This window comes from Sapajus apella, unplaced genomic scaffold (assembly GCF_009761245.1).
Source record: "Sapajus apella isolate SASKATOON/1434 unplaced genomic scaffold, GSC_monkey_1.0 scaffold77, whole genome shotgun sequence".
Lineage (NCBI taxonomy): Eukaryota > Metazoa > Chordata > Mammalia > Primates > Cebidae > Sapajus > Sapajus apella.
In genome coordinates this window covers 1,428,946-1,442,444 of record NW_022437017.1, presented here as the reverse complement: position 1 = coordinate 1,442,444, position 13,499 = coordinate 1,428,946, and the positions used below count along the sequence as shown (strand labels likewise).

The following is a 13,499-nucleotide window of genomic DNA, read 5'->3' as shown; positions in this document are numbered from 1 at the left end:
TTTGAGACGGAGTTTCGCTCTTGTTACCCAGGCTGGAGTGCAATGGCACAATCTCGGCTCACCGCAACCTCCGCCTCCTGGGTTCAGGCAATTCCCCTGCCTCAGCCTCCTGAGTAGCTGGGATTACAGGCCCGCGCCACCATGCCCAGCTAACGTTTTTTGTATTTTTAGTAGAGACGGGGTTTCACCATGTTGACCAGGATGGTCTTGATCTCTTGACCTCGTGATCCACCCGCCTCGGCCTCCCAAAGTGCTGGGATTACAGGCTTGAGCCACCGCGCCCGGCCCTAATTGTTGTATTTTTAGTAGAGACGGGGTTTCACCATGTTGGCCAGGCTGGTCTCGAACTCCTGACCTTAAGTGATCCACCTGCCTCAGCCTCCCAAAGTGCTAGGACTACAGGCCTGGCCTTGGGTGCAGTTTCTTTTTTAATCAAGCAGAACAAGCCTCTTTGAGAAGGTGAGACTGGAGCTGAGACAAGGATGAAAATTATTATAAAGTGGGAGGCCAGGGAGCAGTGTTCCAGGCAGAGGGAACAGCAAGGCAGTGGCTCAGAGGCTGAGACAGCCAATCTGGAGAACTGGGAAGGAATGCAGTGAGAGCTAAGGACTTAAAGAAGGGTTTCATGCAAACCCCTGGAGCCTGGCGTACCAGGAGATTAGTTATGTGTTTTGTGTTTTGTTTTTCAAGACAGAGTCTTGCTCTGTTGCCCAGGCTGGAGTGCAGTGGCATGATCTTGGCTTACTGCAACCTCTGCCTCCCAGGTTCAAACTATTCTCATACCTCAGCCTCCTGAGTAGCTGGGATTACAGGCACCCGCCACCAGGCTGGGCTAATTTTTTTGTATTTTTAGTAGAGATGGGTTTCACCGTATTGGCCAGGCTGGTCTCGAACTCCTGGCCTCAAGTGATCCCACTCCTCAGCCTCCCAAAATGCTGGGATTACAGGCACAGGCAGCTGTGCCCAGACGTGAGTTATGTTTTGAAAGGTGTGGGGGACCTCCAAGTGGCCCCCTAAGCGGATCTGCAAGTTCTCACTCCCCTCTTTCTGGGGCTCAATTCAGTCTCCTCTTCCCTGTTAAATTGCCATCACTGTGCTTGTCAGGAACTGAAATGACCTCCTTTGCTTGTTTGTTGATCGACTGTCTCTCGTCCCCAACCCCAGCGCCTAAATGGCAGGGAGCCCTATGTAGGTCGGCGTCGGGCCAACCCTCTCTTGTGCCTCACGCCTGGGGCCTGGCACAGCGAAGGGGTCAGTAAACGGGTGGCTGGCTAACTGCCCGTGCCACCGGGCCTGCCTGAGTGCCCTCCTCCACACTCCCTGGGTGCCACTCGGCCCCACTCCGGTGCCAAGGCCCTGGGCTTGCCTCTTGGTCTTTGGCCAATCGGTCAACGATGCCCCTTGGGCACCAGGCACTTCCCCCACCCTACAAAGCGACAAGTGGGCGACTGCGCATGCCCCTCCTGAGCCGCCAGCAGGCCCAGAGAAGCGAGGAAGTGACCTCGCCGCGGCCGCTCGTCTGCCAACCCCAGAACGCAGGTCAAGCCCCCCCCCACGCCCAGAAGCCCCCGAGCCTCCGTCTGCAACGCGCCTCCTGGGTTCTCTCGCTCGGCCACCCCGAGACTCGCGCCGTCCAACAAAACGATGGGACCCAGGCCGCGCCCTCCTGGCCCTCCGAGTCCGGGCCGGGAACTCAGAGGCGCCCCGGGCTGTGGCGCCCAGTTTCCAGGTCCCCGGGTTTGACCGCAGGGGCGCTCGCGGCCAGCGACACCCGCAACCCGGCCACAGCCCGCCTCACTCACCCCGCCATGGCCGCGCTCCGGCTCCGGCTCCGCCTCCGCCGCCCGAGCCCCGGCGCCTCCATCGCTGCGCGTGGGGGAGGCGCGGAACGCGCGCAGGTCACCATGACTAAGCAGAGCCGGGCGCCCGCCGTGTCACAATAAAAGTCCCCGGGCCCTGGCCTCGGGCGATAGGGAACGCGGAGGGGCGCTCCCCACCCCCGCCCACGCCTGCTGTCGCCGAGCTGCGCGGCCCCAGCGCGGCCACCACGGCGCTTGGCGTGGCGGCGGGGTGGGGGAACGCGGCGCTGGGCACGCTCAGCCGCGTGGTCCCAGTCGCCGGGAGTCTGAACCCCGAGTTCCAGGCCCGCGCGCCCCGGCCGGCACCGGGGATGGGGTAGACGCCCCTCCTCGCCGCTGCTGCCCAAACTCTCACCTAAGCCCTCGGGTCGCCTCCGTAGGGGTCCCTGGGGTGGGGACGCCCGGGGCGCGCAACAGCTCCAGGCACTGTGGTGCCACCCGCGCACTGCGCTTCCGGGAAGCCTGGGGGCCGCGGCCCGGTCCGGGCGATTCCTGCCTAAACTTGGCTGTAGGGGACCCGCGGCCGCCTCCGCCGTCGGGGGGCCTCGGCTCCAGGGCTGCGTGGCCTGCGGGGTCTCGGTCGTCGATTGGGGAGCGGCCTCCGGACTCCCGAAAAGGAGGCGGGGAGAAGGCGGAGAGGGCCCGGCGGGGAAGGAACGGCGATTCCCCCGCCCTTCCCGCAGGTGCCTGGCGCCCGTCGGCGAGGGGCAATGGGCGGGGGCGCACAGCCAGGCCCCTCTCTCTCTGTTCCTTCAATCGCCTGGTTTCGTCGGTTTCGTCGCCGGGCGTTTACTCGCGGGGCTGCGCGCCACCACCTGCTATTCTCCCTTTAACACCGCATGGCGCAGGCCTCGTGGTCCAGCGGCCGCAGGACCTAGGGAAAATTATCTACCTCCCTGGATTTTCTTCTTCTTCTTTTTTTTTTTTCTTTAGAAACAAGGTCTCGCTTTGGTCTACACGCCCAGGCTGGAGTGCAGTGGCAAAATCACGGCTCGCTACAGCCTGGAGCTCCTGGCCGCAAGCGACCCTCCCACCTCAGCCTCCTGAGTAGCTGGGACCACAGACACGTGCCACCACGCCCGGCTAATTTTTGTTTTTGTTTTTTCTCTGTAGAGACGGGGTCTCCCAATGTTGCCCAGGCTGGTCTTGAACACCCGGACTTAAGAGATCCCCTCTCCTCAGCCTCCTAAAATTCTGGTATTACAGGTGTGAGGCACTGCGCCTAGCCCCAGGTTTTCCTTGGTTTTGTGTTTTGTTTTGTTTTTTAATTAAGACGGAGTCTTGCACTGTTCCTCAGGCTGGAGTATAGTGAGGTGATCTCAGCTCACTGCTAACTCCGCCTCCCGGGTTCAAGAGATTCTCCTGCCTCAGCCTCCTGAGTGGCTGGGATTACAGGCACAGGCCACCACCCCAGCTAATTTTTTGTATTTTTAGTGGAGACCGGGTTTCACCATGTTGGCCAGGCTGGTCTCGAACTCCTGATTTGGTGATTTGCCCGTCTCAGCCTCCCAAAGTGTTGGGATTACAGGTGTGAGCCACTGTGCCCGGCCTGCCTTGTCTTTCTATTTGATTTACCGCCTATCAAGAGGCGCGTGGCACCTGCTTTTGGGGGGTTCACACCCTGGATCTTCCTATTACCAACTCTGCCGGTGGGCGCTTCCTTAACTCTCTGTGGTTCAGTTTCCTCTCTGTAAAAGGCAATAATATAATGGCGTCTGTCTGCCAGATTATCATTAAGACTAAATGCGAATGCTATTTTGAGATGGAGTTTTGCTCTAGTTGCCTAGGCTGGAGTGCAATGTCACCATTGCACTGCAACCTCCACTTCCCGGGTTCGAGCGATTCTCCTGCCCCAGCCTCCCGAGTAGCTGAGATTACAGGCATGTGGCACCATGCCTGGCTAATTTTGTATTTTCAGTAGGGACAGGGTTTCACTATGTTGGTCAGGCTGGTCTCAAACTCGCGACCTCAGATGATCCGCCCGCCTAGGCCTCCCAAAGTGCTGAGATTGCAGATGTGAGGCACCCATGATTGCTATTTTTCTTTCATGGCTAGGAATACTGATTTGTCATGTACACTGTTTTCGATGTAACATTACCCTTTAAATAAATGTATGTACATTTATTTTAAATAATTCATCTAAGTGGTTAATACTTTAAAAAGATAGGCCGGGTGCGGTGGCTCACGCCTATAATCCCAACACTTTGGGAGGCCAAGATGGGTGGATCATTTGAGGTCAGGAGTTCGAGACCAGCCTGACCAAAACGGTGAAACCCCGTCTTAACTAAATACAAAAAATTAACCAGGTGTGGTGGTGAGCTGGCGACAGAGCAAGACTCCATCTCAAAATGAAAAAAAAAAAAAAAAAAAAAAAAAAAGATAGAGAGACAGGGTTTCGCCTTGTGCTATGTTGCCCAGATTGGCCTCGAACTTGTGAGTTCAAGTGATCGACAAACCTCGCCCTCCGAAGTTCTGCGATTACAGGCGCGAGCTACCGCGTCCAGCCAGAGGCCTGCTAAATTTAAAGTAAGTGAATAATAAATGGAAACGCTAGGCCCCTGGAGCCTCCGCGGTGAATTTGAAAGATTCAACGTTCTGGCTTGGGGTCTGGAAGGAATCACGTGTAGGGCTACGGTGGCCTTTCCCCCGCTACCCCAAATCCTTGTTGCGGGTAGCTGCAGTTCCAGACAGCTCCTGAGGGGGCGCCCTGGATAATCCGTGAATAAACTGAGTGCCTGAGGTTGTAACAAGCACCCTCCCGGCACGTGGCGGACGACAACCTCTTCCTCTCTCAAAATCAAACCTACAGGTGCGGTGAGCCAGGTGCTTATAGAGATTTACCCAAGGTGCACTGGCACACATACAGGAGGAAGGAAGCATGTGCACACACATTTATTGCATTGTAATACATATCACGGCAAAAGGACTGGATCCCATTCACAAGTCCCTCTGCAGAGCCCTGGCTTAATCAGTGGTGGCACATCCTTGCTGAGAAATACTATGCAGCCAGTTAAAAGGAGCCACACATATACTGTATGGATATGTACCTAGATCTTCTATTTTTTTCTTTTATTTTTCTTTTTTCATTTTATATATTTATTTTTCTTTTTTTGAGACAAGGTCTTGCTCTGTCACCCAGGCTGGAGTGCAGTGGCACAATGATAGCTCACTACAGCCTTGACCTCCTGGGTTCAAGTGATCCTCCTGCCTCTGCCTCCCAAGTAGCTGGGCCTACAGTCACTCACTACCACACCTAGCTGACTTTTTTTTGTTTTTGAGATGAAGTCTCGTTCTGCCACCCAAGCTGGAGTGCAGTGTCACAATCTTGGCTCACTGCAACCTCCACTTCCCAGGTTCAAGTGATTCTCCTGCCTCAGCCTCCTGAGTAGTTGGGATCACAAGTGTAAGCCACCACACTCAGCTAAGTTTTTTCTTTTTTTTTTTGTCTCACTATGTTTCCTGGGTTGATCTCAAACTCCTGGGCTCAGTTGATCCTCCTGCTTCAGCCTTGCAAAGTGCTAGGATTACAGGCACGAATGACTGTACCTGGGCAGGCCTCATTTTTTTTTTTCTTTTTTTTTTTTTTTTTTTTTTTTTTTGAGACAGAGTTTCACTCATGTTCCCCAGGCTGGAGTGCAATGGCACAATCTCAGCTCACTGCAACCTCCACCTCCCAGGTTCAAACAATTCTCCTGCATCAGCCACCTGAGTAGCTGGGATTGCAATTGCCTACCACCACACCTAGCTGTTTTTTTGTATTTTTAGTAGAGACGGGGTTTCACCATGATGGTTAGGCTTGTCTCAGACTCCTGACCTCAGGTGATGCACCTGCCTTGGCCTCCCAAAGTCCAAAGTGCTGGGATTATAGGAGTGAGTCACCATGCCTGGCCCAGGCCTCCATTTTTTATTTATTTATTTATTTATTTATTTTGAGATAGAGTCTCACTCTGTGGCCCAGGCTGGAGTGCAGTGGTGTGATCTCAGCTCACTGCAATCTCTGCCTCCCAGGTTCAAGTGATTCTCCTGCCTCAGCCTCCCAAGTAGCTGGAATTACAAGTGGCACGCCACCATGCCCGGCTAATGTTATATTTTAAGAACAGACGGGGTTTTACCTGTTGGCCAGGCTGGTCTCAAACTCCTGAACTCAAGTGATCCACCCGCCTCAGCCTCCCAAAGTGCTGGGATTACAGGCGTGAGCCATTGAGCCTGCCCAAACTGGGTGTTTTTAAAATTTTGTAGAAAACTAATAATCGAGTGTGCCTGTGTTCCAACTGGTTGGTTTCCCATGTGTGTGGCCTCCAGGGGCACTCTAAGAGTGGCCAGCAGGGACTTGGGGTTCCCCCAGTCTGGGTCAGGGGTCCTCAAAACACCGGGTCTCGCTGCTGCCTGCAGTTCCGAGGTCTCCCGGAAGGTGGAGCGCTGCAGTTGGGACCCGAAGCCAGACGCCTCCGACCAGGCCCCGGGACCCATCCAGCCGTGCATGGGTCAAGAATGTCCCTGGGGACACGCCTGGGGCTGGGGCCAGTGCGTCTGGAGCCTTTTATGGGCACAAACGTCGCCCTGGCATCGTTCCAGTCAAGAATGCAGACCCCCGTGGGAGGGCCTGTGGGCCTAGCTAGACCCATCTGGAGGGGCCAGATACTAGGCCAGGGCCTCCTGGGGCCTGAAGCTTAGGCTAATGTACTGGCTTTAGACACTGGGACAAGGTACTCACTGTCTGGAATTTCCTCATCTCTCTAATGGGGATTAAGAAACCTACCTTGCAAGGTTGCTGAAAGGCTGAAAAATAGGTGTGTCCCAGACCTGTACAGAAGACTAGCCAGGCAAAATGAATTCTTATTTTAGGCCAGGTGTGGAGGCTAACACCTGTATCCTAGCACTGTGGCTTTGTTGTTGTTGCTGTTTTCTGAGTCGCATTCTTGCACTGTGGCCCAGGCTGGAGTGCAGTGGCGCAATCTCAACTTACTGCAACCTCCAGCCTCCCGGGTTCAAGTGATTCTCCCGCCTCAGACTCCTGAGTAACTGGTACTACAGGTGTGCGCCTCCATGCCCAGCTAATTTTCTTTTTTTAAGTAGAGGCGGAGTTTCACCATGTTGGCCAGGCTGGTCTCAAACTCCTGACCTCTAGAGATCTGCCTGCCTCGGCCTCCCAAAGTGCTGGGATTACAGGGTGAGCCACCATGCCCAGCCTATATCCTAGCACTTTGGGAGACCAAGGCAGGTTGCTTGAGCCCAGGAGTTTGAGACCAGCCTGAGCAACATAGCGAGAAATCATCTCTAGGAAAAAATTCAAAACATTAGTTTGGTATCGTGCACCAGTAGCCCCAGCTACTGGGGGACTGAAGCAAGGGGATCACTTGAGCCCAGGTGTTTAAGGCTGCAGTGAGATGCAATTATCCCAGTGCACTCCAGCCTGGGCAACGGAGCAAGATCCTGTCTCAAAAAGAAACCAAAAAAGGGGTGGGTGCGGTGGCTCACGCCTGTAATCCCCATACTTTGGGAGGCCAAGGTGGGCATATCACAGGTCAGGAGTTGAAGACCAGCCTGACCAATATGGTAAAACCCCATCTCTACTAAAGATACAAAAATTAGCCGGGCATGGTGGCACATGCCTACTCGGAAGGCTAAGGCAGGAAAATCACTTGAACCTGCAAGGTGGAGATTGCAGTGAGCCGAGATCATGCCATTGCACTCCAGCCTGGGCAACAAGAGCGAAACTCCATCTCAAAAAAAAAAAAAAGCTGGGTGTGGTATCTCACACCTGTAATCCCAGCACTTTGTGGGGGCAAGGAAGATGGATCATGAGGTCAGGAGTTCAAGACCAGCCTGGCCAAGATGATGAAACCCCATCTCTACTACAATACAAAAATTAGCTGGGTGTGATGGTGGGTGCCTGTAATCCCAGCTACTCAGGAGGCTCAGGCAGAGAATTGCTTGAACTGGGAAGGCAGAAGTTGCAATGAGCCGAGATCACGCCACTGCACTCTAGCCTGGGTGAAGAAGTGAGACTCTGTCTCAAGGAATAAAAAAGAAACCAAATAACCTCTTATTTTGTTTTCTTGAGACAGGATTTCACTTGTCACCCAGGCTGGAGTGCAGTGATCCAAAAATAGCTCACTGCAGCCTTGAACTTTTGGGTTCCGGAAATCCTCCTCCCTCAGCCTCCCCAGTAGCTGTGACTATAAGTAACCACAACTACCTACCTAAATTTTTAAGGTTTTTGTAGAAATGAGGTCTCACTATGTTGCTCTAGCTGGTCTCAAACTCTTGGCCTCAAGCGATCCTCCTGCTTCAGCCTCCCAAAGTTTTGGGATTACAGGTGTGAGCCACTGTGTCTGGCCTAATAGTTATCTTTTTTTTTTTTTCTTTTCTGAGACCCAGTCACACCTGGCTAATTTTTGTATTTTTAGTAGAGATGGGGTTTTACCATGTTGGCCAGGCTGGTCTCAAACTCCTGATCTCAGGTGATCAACCCACGTCGGCCTCCCAAAGTGCTGGGGCTTCAGGCATGAGACACCTCACCCAGCCTATTATCTTTTTTAAAAAATGAATCGGGGCCAGGCGCGGTGGCTCAAGCCTGTAATCCCAGCACTTTGGGAGGCCGAGGCGGGTGGATCACGAGGTCAAGAGATCGAGACCATCCTGGTCAACATGGTGAAACCCTGTCTCTACTAAAAATACAAAAAATTAGCTGGGCATGATGGTGCGTGCCTGTAATCCCAGCTACTCAGGAGGCTGAGGCAGGAGAATTGCCTGAACCCAGGAGGCGGAGGTTGTGGTGAGCCGAGATCGCGCCATTGCACTCCAGCCTGGGTAACAAGAGTGAAGCTCCGTCTCAAAAAAAAAAAAAAAAAAAAAAATGAACCAATGTGCTAAAGCCCCATCTCTACTAAATTTGAAGAAATTTTGTTGCATTTGAATAAATTTTATTAGCTGGGCATGGTGGTGCACACCTGTAGTCCCAGCTACTAGGGAGGCTGAAGCAGGAACTCCAGGCTTGATCCCAGGAGTTCCAGGCTGCAGTGGGCAATAATTGTGCCATTGCACTCCAGCCTGGGTGACAGAGCACAAGACCTTGACTCAAAAAAAAAAAAAAAAAAAGAAAGAAAGAAAAGAAAAAGAAAAAGAAGAAAAAAGAAATGTTATTACCAGATAGGATTTGGCTGAATCTCCCAGAGTCAAATTTGGGGGTGTCCCGCCCTTGGCATTGTCCTTGACAACTTTATCCCCCTCTTACACTCAATTCCTCAGTAATTGTGTCTGCTGCCTCCAAAATCTATCTGGCATCCTCGGGGTCTGGGCATAACTGGAATCTCCACCATTGTTCCTGTGGCTCAGTGCAGCCCCTCTTCAGCTTCTCTGGCTTCCACCCTCCCATGGAGCCACAAGATACCTTTCATCACCTGAATCAGCGCAAGTCCCTCCTCTGCTTAGAAACTTCTATGGCTCCCACCTCACTCAGAGCAAAAGGGAAGTCCTCTGTGTCACCCACAAGGCCCTTTGGGAACTACTCCTTCAGCTCCTTGTCTCCTATCATTCTCGGCTCCACCCCAGCTCCAGGCACACCGGCATCCGGCATCCGTGCATTTCTTAGAACACGTGGGGCATTTTATCCTCAGGGCCTTTGTGAATGCCATTCCCTCTTCTGGAAATGCTTTTTCTTTCTTTCTTTTTTTTTTTTAAACGGAGTTTCTCTCTTGTTGCTCAGGCTGGCGTGCAATGGCGGGATCTCTGCTCACCGCAACCTCCGCCTTCTGGGTTCAAGGGATTCTCCTGCCTCAGCCTTCTGAGTAGCTGGGATTGCAGGCATGCGTCACCACGCCTGGCTTATTTTATGTCTTTTTAGTAGAGACAGGGTTTCTCCTTGTTGGTCAGGCTGGTCTCTAACACCCGACCTCAGGTGATTCGCCCGCCTCAGCCTCCCAAAGTGCTGGGATTACAGGGGTGAGCCACCGCGCCCGGCTCAGAAATGCCTTTTCTTTTGGTCTTCCCAGGACAGAGGTTTCAGCTCACATCACAAGTCACCAGCGCTACAGAGAGGCCTTCCCTGACCACCATCGCCATCTCGGTGTGGTCACTGGAATTATCTCCATTATTTCGTCACCGAGTTCTTTTCTGTGTTCCCAAGTAGAGCGTCAGTTCCGCGAGGGCACAGATGTTTGTTTGTTCACTACTCTGGGGTGTCGCTCCACCAACACATTTCCCCTGCCTCTTTTCCGAGTGTACCTTCGGCTGCATTCCCTACACATTCCTTTATATGAAAAGAAAAAGTCTGCAAAACTTGGGAGGACAGTCGTGGGCCGCGGGTGTCAGTCTGCAGCCGGTTCTGGTACCAGGGTCCGGGCGGCTGTGGGCGCCCCTGGGCTGCCTGTGGAGCCGCTGGTGTCCAGCCCGTCGCGCTGAGGCGACGAGCGCTCCGAGCGGCTGAAGCTCCCATCCAGGCCCGGGGGCAGGCAGCGGCGCAGGCCCCCGGAAGCCTCAGCCGCGCTCCCGGACTGCCGGGAGCCACCCGGGCCTCGGCCGCAGGGGTGGCGGCCGCAGCAGACGAGGCGTAGGAGCGCGTGACGCAGGTCGCGGTTGGTGAGAGTGTAGATGATGGGGTTCAGAAGTGAGTTGGCCATAGCTAATCCCAGGAAGGGATCTGCCTGCAGGAGCACAGGACAGGCGCGCGCGGGGCACGCCACGTCGAGCAACAGCAGCAGGAAGAGGGGACCCCAACATGCCACAAAGGCCAGGAGCACCACGCTGAGCGTGCGGAGTAGGGCCAGTGAGCGCGGTGTGCGACGCGCCCTGGTCGAGGTGGCGCCAGCAGTTCCGGGCCGGGCCCGCAGGCGCCGAGCGTTAGCGCGCACCTGGCAGTAGATCCGTGCGTAGAGCGCACAGATCGCGCCCAGGATGCCCACGAAGGCCAGCACGCAGAAGAGCACGTAGGCCTTGGCGTAGAGCGGCAGGACAGTGGAGCAGGCGTCCAAGCGACCCAGGCAGTTCCAGCCCAGCGCCGGCAGGAGCCCAAGGAGCAGCGACATGCCCCAGGCCGTGGCTGCCATGGCCAGCGTGCGTCCCCGACTGGCAGCGGGCGCCGGCCCCCTGCGCGCCATGGTGAGGCTACGCTCCAGCGCGATGGCCAGGAGGCTCAGCACGGACGCCGCGAGTGCCACGAAGACGCCTCCCTCCCGCGCGAACCAGAGCGCGGGCGACAGTCGCAGCGTGAGCGGTCCCGACAGCAGGATGTTGGCGGCGTAGGCGGCGCCAGCCAGCAGATCCGATAATGTGAGGCTGCCCAGGAGCAGGAACATGGGCGCGTGGAAGCGTGGGTGGCGTCCGAGCACCAACAGCACAGCCAGATTCTCCAGCACGATGAAGGCGCACACCGCCAGGCACACCACGGCGTCGGCGCGCAGGCCAGCCCCGGGCTGGTAGCGTGCACCGCGAAGCTTGCCGGTGTAGTTGTAATGCAGGACGATGACCTCGCTCACTGGCGCCGGCCGCAGCAGCCCCGACTCCATGGGCCGCGCGCCCCAAGGCTGTGGAGAGGCAGGACACGGTGTCAACCCACCGTCCCCGTGAGCACGGTCGCTTCGGACGGCTAAGCCGTGGGAAAGGGGTCCTACTCCCTGACCATCACCCTCCACACATGGGGCCCAAGGGGAGTTCAGGATGGAGGAATAGAGTCCGTCTGGAGACAGACGGACACAAATAATATCACAAGGGGACAAGGTGACATATAGTCTCGAAAAAAAGGGACATTATAACACACGCATGGCTGGACGCAGTGGCCCACGCCTGTAATCCCAACACTTTGGGAGGCCGAGGTAGGTGGATCACCTAAGGTCAGTTGTTGGAGACCACCCTGGCCAATATGGCAAAACCCCATTGCTACTAAAAACAAAAATTAGCTGGGTGTGTTGGTGCATGTCTGTAATCCCAGCTACTCAGGAGGCTGAGGCAAATCATTTGAGAGGAAGGTTGTAGTGAACTGAGATTGCACCACTGCACTCCAGCCTGGGTGACAGAGCAAGACTCTGTCTCAAAAAACAAATACACACACACACACACACACACACACACACACACACACACACACGGCTGGATGTGGTAGCTTACTCCTGTAATCCCAGCACTTTGGGAGGCAGAGCCTGTGGATTGCTTGAGGCCCAGGAGTTGGAGATTAGCCTGGGCAACATAGGAGGACCCTGTTTCTACAAAAAAAATACAAAAATTGGCTGGGCATGGTGGTGTGCACCTATAGTCCCAACTACTCAGAAGGCTGAGGTGGGCGGTTGGGCCGGGCGCGGTGGCTCACGCCTATAATCCCAGCACTTTGGGAGGCCGAGGCGGGTGGATCACGAGGTCAAGAGATCGAGACCATCCTGGTCAACATGGTGAAACCCCGTCTCTACTAAAAATACAAAAAAAATTAGCTGGGCATGGTGGCACGTGCCTGTAATCCCAGCTACTCAGGAGGCTGAGGCAGGAGAATTGCCTGAACCCAGGAGGCGGAGGTTGCGGTGAGCCGAGATCGCGCCATTGCACTCCAGCCTGGGTAACAAGAGCGAAACTCTGTCTCAAAAAAAAAAAAAAAAAAAGAAGGCTGAGGTGGGAGGACCACTTGAGCCCCAGAGGTCAAGGCTGCAGTGAGCCTTGATTGTGCAACTGTACTCCAGCCAGGGCAACAGAGCAAGACCCTGTCTTTAAAAAATAAAAAATAGGATTATAGGGCATGGAGAGTATAATCCCAGCAATTTGGGAGGCCAAGGTGGGTGGATCGCCTGAGGTCGGGAGTTCCAGACTCGCCTGACCAACATGGAGAAACCCCAGTCTCTACTAAAAATACAAAATTAGCCAGGCATGGTGGTGCATGCCTGTAATCCCAGCTACTCCGGAAGCTGAGGCAGAAGACTCACTTGAACCCAGGAGGCAGAGGTTTCAGTTAGTCAAGATTGCGCCACTGCACTCCAGCCTGGGCAACAGAGTAAGACTCTGTCTCAAAAAACAAACAACAACAATTCAGTCACACGAATACCGGGTCTCCCACCCAGTGGTACAGGCCACAGTTTCACAACTCCACTCACACTAGCCTGGGGCCCACAACACCAAACTCCACACTCTTGTCTCACTGCACACAAAGCTTTCTCGTGCCAAAACCCCTCATCCACCCAAAAACCCCATGAGAAAGTTGCTCCTTGGCCAGGCACAGTGGCTTTCTCCTGTAATCTCAGCACTTTGGGAGGCTGAGCTGGGATGATCACTTGGACCCAGGAGTTTGACACCAGCCTGAGCAACATAATAAGACTCCATCTCTACAAAAAATTTAAAAATTAGCCAGGTGTGGTGACATGTGCCTATATCCCAGCTACTCAAGAGGCTGAGGTGGAACGATCACTTGAACTTGAGAGGTAGACGCTGCAGTGAGCCATGATCGCACCCCTGCACTCCAGCCTGGGCGACAAGAATGAAACTCCGTCTCAAAAAAAGGAAAATTGATCCTATTCATTCATTTTACTAAAGCAGAGCCTGAGGACAGGAGAGAGAATTGGCAAGGGGCAGACAGGCTCTTGCAGAGGGGCACACGTGTCATTAAAGTATAATAACATTCCTCGGGCCGGGCGCGGTGGCTCAAGCCTGTAATCCCAGCACTTT

The 13,499-nt window shown here is 54.5% G+C and overlaps 2 protein-coding genes across 4 annotated transcripts in view; both read right to left on the bottom strand.

Moving 5' to 3' along the window:
- The window catches only part of KEAP1 (kelch like ECH associated protein 1), a 13,507-nt gene extending 10,763 nt beyond the window's left edge, over positions 1-2,744 (bottom strand). Inside the window, exon 1 of one of the 2 annotated variants that reach the window (XM_032251804.1) lies at positions 2,215-2,744. The gene's annotated coding sequence lies outside the window, so the exon portion shown is untranslated. Of the gene's footprint in view, positions 1-1,802; positions 2,003-2,214 lie in introns of those variants that run through there. The other variant, XM_032251803.1, reaches the window with a different exon arrangement.
- A 7,152-nt stretch (positions 2,745-9,896) lies between these two features.
- Positions 9,897-13,499, bottom strand: part of S1PR5 (sphingosine-1-phosphate receptor 5) — a 5,491-nt gene continuing 1,888 nt past the window's right edge. For both annotated transcript variants that reach the window (XM_032251802.1, XM_032251801.1), the window contains exon 2: positions 9,897-11,383. In XM_032251802.1, coding sequence (XP_032107693.1) covers positions 10,169-11,383 — 1,215 coding nt within the window. In that variant the 3' untranslated portion in view covers positions 9,897-10,168. The remainder of the gene's footprint in view (positions 11,384-13,499) is intronic.